General features: G+C 45.7%; 1 protein-coding gene across 1 annotated transcript; it reads left to right on the top strand.

Moving 5' to 3' along the window:
* Nucleotides 1-760: 760 nt before the first annotated feature.
* Nucleotides 761-10,539, top strand: LOC123503239 (laccase-like). Its single transcript, XM_045252804.1, is given in 13 exon segments — nucleotides 761-980; nucleotides 1,365-1,529; nucleotides 1,532-1,578; nucleotides 1,661-1,868; nucleotides 1,954-2,174; nucleotides 4,175-4,358; nucleotides 5,281-5,362; nucleotides 6,182-6,281; nucleotides 6,933-7,113; nucleotides 7,452-7,570; nucleotides 8,650-8,819; nucleotides 9,321-9,460; nucleotides 9,754-10,539. Coding segments are annotated over 13 exon segments (1,956 nt in total). The 5' UTR covers nucleotides 761-775; the 3' UTR covers nucleotides 9,888-10,539.
* The last annotated feature ends 614 nt before the right edge of the window (nucleotides 10,540-11,153 follow it).

The following is an 11,153-nucleotide window of genomic DNA, read 5'->3' as shown; positions in this document are numbered from 1 at the left end:
TTTACCAGAGAGAGGTATGAATGACTAAGAGTACTGCTTAACTCTTGCATTAGAGAGCTGGACAGAATAGGGGTGAGGAAGAGGATGGCCTTGTGCAGTGAGGCCGCAGAAGGAGAGAAGGCATGCAGTTAGCAAGATCAGAAAAGCACTTAGCATGAAAATAACAGTATAAAAAGATAGCAAGAGAAGCAGCATTTAAGTGCAAAGAATGCATATTTTGATCAGTTAATAACAAGTTAGTGTCATCTCCATATATAACAAATTTAAATTCAAGATTGATTCAGAAATTTCTTATAATCTAAGTCAGAGATATTTTCCAGTTTACCTAAATTTGTAAAATGTTCATAAAAGCAAGATGAAATATTTTTATGTTGAAGATCCAACGATAATAAAATATATTTTCAACACTTCTCAAAAGAAAAGTTGTTTTCCACGTGATTTAGAATCATCTTGACTATCAAGCAGTTTTTTTTTTTTTTTTTTTGTGTGTGTGTGTGTGTGTGTGTGTGTGTGTGTGTGTGTGTGTGTGGTGCTCACAGCCTGCCCTCCCCCTTCCCGCAACACAAAAGATGCACTTGTTGCGTGCCACACTTCGAGACCATTGGAGGGTGTGAGGGCGGGAGCGTGGCGTAGCGTGGCGCGGCGGCCACGGAGATTTGCGATAACATTGCCCGAGTGAGGCATGGAGGAGGTTGGCTTTGCTTCCCGACACGTTCACTCGTCCCTGTGGCCTAACGCGTCGCAAACAATGCTGTCCTGTCACTAATCCTGGTTCATGTGCACGTCACACGTGCTCCTGGCTGCTGGCAACTGTGGCCCTGCACACACCACACGGCATAAAAGGCTCACAAGGCGAGGCGACGCTTCAGTCACTTGTCTCCTGCACTGCACATCTCGCTCAATGGCTCACCTCTGCCCTCCGCCTCAGCGTCTTCCACCGTTGCTACTGCTGCTGCTGTTAGTGAACTCCGCCCTCGCTGGTGAGCTATTACGGAGACAAGCGTGTTTCTGCGGGAGTTTTACTCCAGGCAGGTCTTACTTGTGCGGTGATTTACTTCAATTCTTTGGATGTAGTAATTGTTCAGACTCCACTTCGGTGCGGGGCGTCACAACGCCTCAGGGAGAGGCCTGCTGACCCTGTCTGTACCACGACGGTGCTGATCTGGGCATTGGCCAGCTCCGTGTGTGTGTGTGTGTGTGTGTGTGTGTGTGTGTGTGTGTGTGTGTGTGTGTGTGTACATGCGTGGTGAAGGATGGCCCGCGATGAGTACCAGACCTTCGCAGTCACCAAGGTAAAGAGAATACCTTCTCTTTACCTTGGCCATCACAATGCCTCGCCACCGTCACTGTGTCTCTCGCGGCAGATGGCAGACACGAGTGCGAGCGCCCCTGCGTGGAGGGCGAGACTCGCACCTGCTACTACCACTTCCACGCGCAGCAGTACTACACGATGAGCCGCGCCTGCTACAGCTGCCCCGACAACCTGGACGACTGCTCGCGGGAGGAATGCATCGTCGCGGACGGCACAAGCATCCGGTGCTGGCCATCAACCGCCAGATGCCAGGCCCTTCCATCCAGGTGAGTTTTACTGCCACCTGCCGCAGGTGTGCCCGCCGCCAACCCGCACAGGCGGTAGTGACAGAGCCTGGCGTGCCGGCAGGTATGTGAGGGGGACCACGTGGTGATTGACTTGGAGAACGGCTATATCAGCGACACGGAGGCGCTGCACTTCCACGGCATGGCCATGACCGGCTACCAGTACTACGACGGCGTGCCCTTCCTCACCCAGTGCCCGGTGCTCCCTTCCACCTTCAGATACCAGTTCTTAGCTACGTGCATCGGCACTTACTTATGGCACTCCCACGTCGGTAAGTGTCGCCACTCTCTCCTATGTCCAGGTATTGTTCCCCGGCCCGTCCCGTCCAGCCCCGCCTTAACCTCCCCGCCCTACAGGTGTACACCGCGTCAGTATCTTTGGGTCCATAGTGGTGCGGCTGCCAGAAGACCCCCACCGCGGCCTGTACGACCAGGATCTGTATGAGCACGTGCTGGTGCTGAGCGACTGGGACCACACACCTGTCGAGACCACCTTCTGGGGCAACCACCACGTCGGAAACTTCGCCTTCCCCAAGAACATCCTCATCAACGGCAAAGGACGCGACCCGAACTCAGAGGTAACAACCCCTGTGCCGCCACGCCCCGTGCTGCCCCACACCTTCCCCCGCACTTACACTACCGCCCTATGCTGCCCTACACCTCCCGCACTGACACTACCGCCCCGTGCTGCCCCACACCTCCCCCCGCACTGACACTACCGCCCCGTGCTGGCCCCCCCCTACTGACAATGCCACCCTGTGCTGCCTCACACCACTGCTTTCTATTGGTTCTGTTGCCTTGTATGAGTACTGACTTTGCTGACTTGTACTGACTAAAACCATTCCCTCATACTGACTCAAAGCCGTCTTGTACTGAATCAGTGCTGTCTTGTACTAATTAACACTATTAATGACCTGTTTTGATTTATTTCTGTTGGTTGGTGGGTGGATGCGTTCCTTCACACAAATAAAAAGATATTCCCACACACATCAAACACCTTTAGTAATTATCTCAGTGTCATAATGTAAACGCCTTTGGAAAAAAAAAAAGACATACAGCGGAAAGGAATAGTGATCTGACAGTACTTGCCATAAGACTGACGGACGATTACTCCTAGCTGTCCATCTCGCTGGATTGGAAGTGTTTAGGTAACGAAACAGACGGAGAGGCGGTGTGATGGTATGACAGCACACAAGACACACTCAGAGACCAATATGTTTTCTGTCCATTTTACTGCTATGAAAGTGTTTAGGCACCCAGACAAACGGAGAGGAAGTAATGATCAGAAGGTGTACACTGCATAAGACAGACAGACTTAGGATTTTCTGTTTATTTTACTTGTGTGATGGTATTTAGGTAACCCGACGGACGAAAAGGAAGTGATGATGACAAAGGTGGTACAGTGGAACCATGCGTGCTTTGCGGTCCGAGGGGTCTCCAAGCGTACGGGTTCGAATCCTGTCCACGGTCTGAGTGTAGGTTGGGCTTCCTCACTCGGGGCAACGGTTTCCTAGCGGGTGGGCTTTGAGATAGGAGGTGCCCCAAAAATATCCCCTTTAGCCTATAAATTCCCGTGAAAAGCCCACATGGTATAAAAAAAAAAAAAAAAAGGACACAGACGAGCGAGCTTTCTTTCGACCTGCCTACGTGAAGGTGTTTAAAGATGTCTAGAAGGACGACGAGGAGATGATAAAATAGCACACAACATAAAGCAGACAGACTAATGTATCTTATATCCCTTTCACTTGTATGAAAGGGTTTAATTAGCTATACAGACGGAAGAGTGATCAGACAACACATACACAAACAGACCAACACATGGCAGTGGCAGTGATAAACGAAACACGAGATGGAACAGAAGTACTTGGGTTCTTTAAGGTTTCAGTTATAAGCACACAAGAATAAGTTGTACACATCTTCATCCACTGATTTCTCAGTTCATTTACTTGCCTTACGTATACAAGAACTAACCCACACTGAGGAAGACAACATTTGGAGCACTCAAGAACAAATGTTGTTTCACCCAGTGGTTCCTTCCTCACACAGTTAGAATATAAGAAAATATGAAAATAAGGGAAGTAACAATAAACCAACAGGCCTACACGTGGCAGTCTCTTTAACCCGTTCAGTACTGGGACGCATTTTTATCTTGAGTTTTGGGTATGATTAATGGCAAAAGTCTTCACTATTTTAATCCCCACATGAGTTTCCGAAGCTGTATCAAATCATCATAGTGTAAGCAGAATAAATATGAAAACACGTCATGGTACTGGAAAGGGTTAAGAAACATGCCTACCTATTGCCGGATATTAATCATTCATAAATTTGTCTAATCTTTTTAAAGCTCCTTAATGACTCAGCACCAACAACCTGATACTGACTGAGTCCATTTTATTCATACCACTCTGTCTAAGAACTAACTCCTTCCTATTTCTTTTAATCAAACTTTTTCGAGCTTGAACTGATTACAATTAATTCTTCTATCATGATTACTTGGCTTACCTAATTGAATAAAGCTTTATTTGGTCCTTCCCTCACGTCACAACTAACTCACATTCCCCACCCACGTTGCCCATAGGTACTGCTACCCCTGGAGGTGGTGCGGGTGAAGCCTGGCTTAAGATACCGTATGAGGTTCATTGACGGCGGCGGCGGCGACTGTCCCATGATAGTCTCTGTGGATGGGCACCGCATGACCATCATCGGTATGGACGGGACTTCCAGCGCGCCTTTCACTGTTGACTCGTTCATCATGCTCTCAGGTGGGCAGGGAATGGTGCGTGATGGATGGTGCTGCGAATGTAGGAAAGAAAGTAACAGGAATGAAAAAGTAACAAGAAAGAAGGCAACAGGAAAGAGGAGTAACAAAAATAATGAGTTATTTTTTTATTTGGGCCTCACCTAACCTAATCTAACCACTGTCGTTTTTATTTTTTCTTATTTCTTTCCGACTACCGGGTGTTACATGAGTTAAGTACGTGTTAGGAAGTTAGGAGTGTGTTATAAGTTAGTGTTATGTGGGTGGGTAGGTGAGCCAGTCTGTGAGTGTCAGGTGTGTAGATTAGTATTAGATGGATAGCAGATAGGTTTCAGATAAATATTGAATGGGTTAAGTGGGCGTTAGGGATGTAGTTGGGTATTACAAGTATAGTGAGTGTTAGGTGGGTTGAAGAATGTTGGAAAAGAAATAAGTGAACAGCAGCTTGATTTTGGATGAGTGTTAGCATGGAAGGTAAGTGTTAGGGGTGCAGACGGATGTTACGTGACGGACAGGAAGGTATTCAATGGGCGTCAGATGGGCGGAAGGTGTGCTTGAAAAGGAAGCTGCATGACTCAGGAGGGCGTGAGGGATGTGTGAAGTGCGGGCGTGAGGCGGAAGCACAAATACAATATAATTATTTCCTCCATCGTTAAAACAATGATTGACCGACAGAAAGACTGGCTGGTTGAGTGAGTGAAAGTATGACTGACTGACTGACTGACTGATTGATTGTGTAACTGAATGTGTGACTGACTGGCTGCTGGGAGGCTGAGTGAGTGAGTGAGTGGGAGAGTAAGTACTCGTAGTTTCGTACAGTGCATAATAGTATGGTTAGTTAGGCTCATAGTGTACAGGGATGAGTGAATGATGAAGCTGTCTGACCACTGTAACCTCCTCTCTTCTCCCTTCTCCTTTTGCTGCAGGTGAAAGATATGACGTGATTCTGGAAGCAAACCAACCCGTGGGTAACTATTGGATAAGAGTCAACGGCCTTGGTCTATGTGGGTAAGTCCTAAATACACACACACACACACACACACACACACACACACACACACACACACACACACACACACACATATACACACACTGTGGAGTAAATCAAGTATGGTGGTGGTGGTGGTGGTGGTGGTGGTGTGTGTGTGTGTGTGTGTGTGTGTGTGTGTGTGTGTGTGTGTGTGTGTGTGTGTGTGTGTGTGTGTGCACTTTCAGATTACGTTGGACAAAAGCGGATATTGACACAGAGCAGCACGAACTTAATTCACTCGCTCATCCACACCCACACACACACACACACACACACACACACACACACACACACACACACACACACACACACCATGAAAGGAGATGGAATAACGCTAACTTTATACAAATAATTTATACAACAGAGCAAACCTACCTTAGCAAACACAACTAGGCAAACACACCTAGACAAACACAACTAGGCGATATAAACACAACTAAACAACCACTACCTAAACACAGCTAAACAAACACAAGGCAAACAGATCAACAGAAAACCGAAATAAAGACTGGTCGAACACTGGCCTGTATTCTTAAACGCTTTGCTCTTTCACCATCGCTATTTTCAAAAGGCTCTAGTTGAAAATACTCGTGCTTTTGAGGGTATTTTTATGGTTCAGGTGACGGATTAGAAAACTTTTGGGTTAATTCAAAGGAGAGAAACTGTCTTGACAAATAAGGCTAATTATCTCTGTGTGTGGCTTTGAAAATTCGTCGTGGTGAGAGGGTGAATCGTTTCTGAATAGAGGGCCACTGACATACAAAGCAAACACAGCTAAACCCCTCCCGCCCCCACAGCATCGTGCAGGCTAAACAGGGCGCCATCCTGCGGTACGAGGGAGCTCCTGAAGAAGACCCTACAGAGACCTTCGAGTACGACCCTAATCCCATAGGCGTGGTGAGGGAAGCATTTGTTCATAGCTGTGTGTGTGTGTGTGTGTGTGTGTGTGTGTGTGTGTGTGTGTGTGTGTGTGTTACGTGTATTCTCTCCTAAGAAGAATGAGAGTGCTTCGTCATCGCAGCTTTATGAAGACAGACAAGACCATTTAGAATCACTCACTCCACAGAAAACAGATATGCTGAACACGTAACGGAGGGGGGAATAAATGTACGAAATATAATGAAAAAAAACAACAAATACAATGAGATAATAAAAAAGGATAAATAATTACAGGAAAAAAAGGGAACGCATTACAGAGATACCAAAATGAAATTCGATTAAGGAAAAGAGGAGGGAAATAAAGGCACAAACAGTGGAAACAGACTGAACGTGTTAATTCCTTCAGTAGCGTGACGCGTTTTCATATTCATTCTGGTTACTATTTGGTGACTTTATACAACTTTAGAAACTTATGTGGGGATTAAAATAATGAAGACTGTGGCCTTTAATCTTCTCACCTCCATGAACCCTTCTTAATGTAAATAAAATGGTCTAATCACGCTCAAAACTCATGGTAACAAAGTGCGTCTCAGTACTGGAAAGTTGACAGATTTAGTACCCGTGATTGTACTTGTGTTAATTATTCCCTCTTCCCGTTTTCTGTGGCAGACTGTGAACCCCCTGAAGCCTGACCCTTACGCCCCGAACCTGGTCAGCATGGTTTCGATGAGCTCCCTGCAGCCCTTCGTCTTGGACGAGAAAGTGGACAAGAAGTTCTACCTCGCCTTCAACTTCAACGCTGTCAACGCCACTCCCTTCTTCAACCCTGAGCTATACCCATACAACAGGGGTGAGCACGCGCTGACTCCTCCTGTGCCTTCTTACCACTCCTCCCACACTCACTAAGCTTGCTATTTTTCTTATCTTCACCTTTCTCGCCAGTCGCCAGGTAGATAATATACCATTTTTCACGTAAGAGGGGAAAACTGGTCAAGAGCAACAAAAATTATTGAATAAAAAGGACCACTGAGATGCCAGGTCCCGATCAGAGGCGATAGAATTAGTTGAAAGAATATAGGATAGATATCTTAAAACTCATGTGTTCTTGTTCTTCCAAGTTATTTTCTCTTTCTAACCTTAATCTTAACCTTAACCTAACCTAACTTAACTTAACTCCTCCCCATACAGTCCCACCGAAGTTCCAGATACCAACACCTCAAGTGAACGGCATCACCTTCATCTACCCTCCCTCACCGCCGCTCTCCCAGCCCGACGACCCGCAGCCCACCGTGTGTCTGTACGGCGAGGTAAGCGTGATAGTGATGCGGTGTCAGTAAGGAGAGAAGAGGTTTTCCCGTAGCTTTTCTTATCTCAGAATACCAAATATCATTTTAATCCAGTATTTTGAAACGTGGTTCACTTTTATCATCATAGTTTATAGTCACTGAGGAGGCGAAGACATTTCCCAGTAAGATTCCTTATAGCAGTATTCAAAATTATCCTTTTGTCATGTGATTTAGTTAATGAAAGGCAAAGATTTATCCTTGCCAGCTTTTATTTATTTATTTTTTTTAGCACATCAAATACATTTCGAATCTGGTATTTTGAAACACTTTGTTCTGTTCACGAATCTGATCCAGTGATTTGAAAGCTTCATTCTCTGTTTTACTGTGAAGGTTTGTTAGTGAAAAGCGGAGATATTTTTCTATAAGTTTTCAAGTTCTGAACTCTCTCTCTCTCTCTCTCTCTCTCTCTCTCTCTCTCTCAACATTAATTACTAGCAAGAGTACAGAGCACTGTGATGCGCAAAGAAAGACGCCTGTGTTTGTGTTGTGCAGCATCGTGACTTAGGCGAGGGCCACGGCACCACACATGTACAGTTCGTGGGTTGTCCTTAATCCCTTCACCATGACAAGCAACAACTATTAAAAACACTGTACAGTTTCTTAAAGAACACCTACCTGAAAGGAAAAAAATATATAGATTTTCAAATATGTTAAATGCTTTAGAGCTGCCTGTGCAATGAAAAAAATATCAAAGTTTGTAATCAAGGACGATGCACCAGTGGGAGTGAAAGCACTAATCCCTGAGATGCAGTCTTGGCGGAGGTTGCGCGAGGCTTGGGATCAATTATAGTGTCACTCCCTGAGACGATTTGCTCTCTCGCCACGACAATTTTCATAGACAACAGAGATGATTAGCTGGGTTCTTAAGTGTTTCTCATGTTGATAACGTAAAATCTTATTAATCTGTCACTAAAATAGAAAAAAAAAAAAAACAGAACCTGTGCCTTTTCAAACTAAAAAAGGTGCCGCGCAAAAGTATTCCATAATAAGGATCCTTTTTTAACGTGTGTGTGTGTGTGTGTGTGTTGGGTGTTCCGCAGGAGCCGCCGTGTGACGGGGACTACTGCGCCTGCACCTACGTGCTCGAGGCGGAGCTCGGGGACAAGGTGGAGTTCGTACTGATTGACGAGGGCAATTTCATCAACTCCAGCCACCCCTTCCACCTGCACGGCAAAAACTTCCGCGTGGTGGCCATGGGACAGCTCGGAGAGTGAGTCAAGGGCTTGTATTCTGAAACGTTCTGTTCTCTCACCATGACTTGTGGCGCTGTCTTCAATGAGTGTGCTCTTGATGCTTCTATCACGTGGACTTTTTTTTGCAGAGAGCATTTTCTCAGTGAACCTTTTTCAATAGGCCTTATTTATTGGACCTTTCTTTTAGTGGACCTATTTTCAGGCTCAGCTGGTCTTTTTTTAGTGGATTTTTTTTTTCAGTGGTCCTTTTTGCAACTTGAATTAAAGTTTCTCTGTCTTTCTTTCAAATCTAAGTATGTACAGTATAGCTCAAATCACATTTTTCTACCTTCCTTTCAAATCTAACTATACCAAGCTTGGAACAAGTTGCTTCTGTCTACTTTCTAAATCGAACTATAACAACTCTAAGGCCGCTACTTCTCGTCCTTTGCTGATTATATACGCTAAATGTCGTGACCACATCATCCTTGCTATGCCCCTGCCGCCACCATGCTCTCACGCTCCTGTCACTCCCGCAGCCAGACGTCCGTAGCTGAGGTGCAGGCGCTGGACGAGGCTGGGCACATCAAGAGGCGCTACGAAGACGCCGTGGAGAAGGACACAGTCAATATTCCCCATGGAGGGTACACCATTGTCAGGTTCACCGCTGACAACCCAGGTGAGTCACACCCCTGCCCAGCCCTGACCTGGCTCACTCTACCCAATCTACTTTGTTCCTTTTCTACTTTGAACCTGGCCCACACTGCTCTGTCTTGTCATTACCATACACTGCCCTACTCGACTTTGTCCAATGCTGCCCTATCCTCTATCAATCCGTCTCATCCAGCTCTAAAGCATCCTGCCTCATCAGACTCTGCCTATCCTGTTCTCTCTCTGAACCTTTCCTATCCTGTTACACTCTCTTCCCTTAGCACTAATGACCTGCTGATCTACCACAACCTTCTCCTGCAGGCTGGTGGGCGATGCACTGCCATCTGGTGGACCACTCTGAGATGGGCATGGTGGGTGTCCTGCACGTGGGCACCCGCGAGGACGTGCCTCCAGTACCAAAAGGCTTCCCGACCTGCGGCCATTTTGTGCCGTAGGTGCTGAGTGAGGGGGGCCTCTCTGCTGCAGGACGACCTGGCTGTGTGAGTGACCTGACGATGCTGACGACTCTAGACGACTTGTGGTGGCGAGAGCGGTGGGTTGGTAGCGTGGTGTGGTGCGGTGGTGACTGATAGAAGTATGGTGAAGTGGTGATGACAGTGAGTGTGGTGGTACAAGCGCCAGCAGCGTGTCATGGACGTGCCTCGAGTTCCATCAAGGACCCGGGATTGAGTAACTGACTGACTGACTGACTGACTGACTGACAGAGTGTAAGTCTTACCGCTACATCAATGAGGGTTGAGGCACGGTGAGGTGATCGGGTTACATTGTCTCGTCAGACACTCAAGTAGCACAGGAATTGATCTGACGTGACGATACCTGGTGTTGCTGTGACATTTTGGTGTTGTTGATGTTATTGTTGTTGTTACTCTTGCTTGAACTAGTGTATGCACTTTGCACAAAACATGATTTATGTAAAGGAGGTAGAAAAATATAAACTGATTTTCTTAATTTATATTATACGCCTTTTCCTTGAGAAATATCTTTGATTTCCTCAGTAATTCTGTTCCTTTATTTGTAAGACTGTCACTCGTGACATAAATGTAATGCTTGAAATATAAGAAGACACCATAAAGAGGAAAAATGAAACACTGGTGTTTACTTTCACTCAGCCAATACATAGTGTTGCAAACGAGATCTGACTGAGAGTACTGAATGCGAAAGAGAAAGTGGAAACAGTAAAACCACCGATTGCAATAGAAAATAAAATAAAAAAATAAAATAAAAAAAAAAAAATACGAACAAGACGAACAAAAAGAATAAAATGAACATCTGATAACTTGATGCTAACTTTCCTAAACTACATACTAATTTCCAAAGTCGCAATTCACTATAACAAGGAATGCAGCTAAAACAACAACTACTACTACGCACTACTACGGCTACGAAAATGCAATGATGCCTTATCTCAGCAGACACACAATTTTTTAAGCATGAGTATGTAGGAAAAGCAAATATCTAACATTGACAACGGAAACAATGAGAGAGAGAGAGAGAGAGAGAGAGAGAGAGAGAGAGAGAGAGAGAGAGAGAGAGAGAGAGAGAGAGAGAGAGAGAGAGAGAGAGAGAGAGTGTGTGTGTGTGTGTGTGTGTGTGTGTGTGTGTGTGTGTGTGTGTGTGTGTGTGTGTGTGTGTGTGTGTGTGTTTGACTCGCTGTGTTTGCCTTCCTTGGTGTTTGAAAGTTGCGTGTCATTGCCTCATAT

This window comes from Portunus trituberculatus, chromosome 13 (assembly GCF_017591435.1).
Source record: "Portunus trituberculatus isolate SZX2019 chromosome 13, ASM1759143v1, whole genome shotgun sequence".
NCBI lineage: Eukaryota > Metazoa > Arthropoda > Malacostraca > Decapoda > Portunidae > Portunus > Portunus trituberculatus.
Note: the sequence above shows the minus strand (reverse complement) of the source record. Positions and strands in the feature narration are given on the sequence as shown.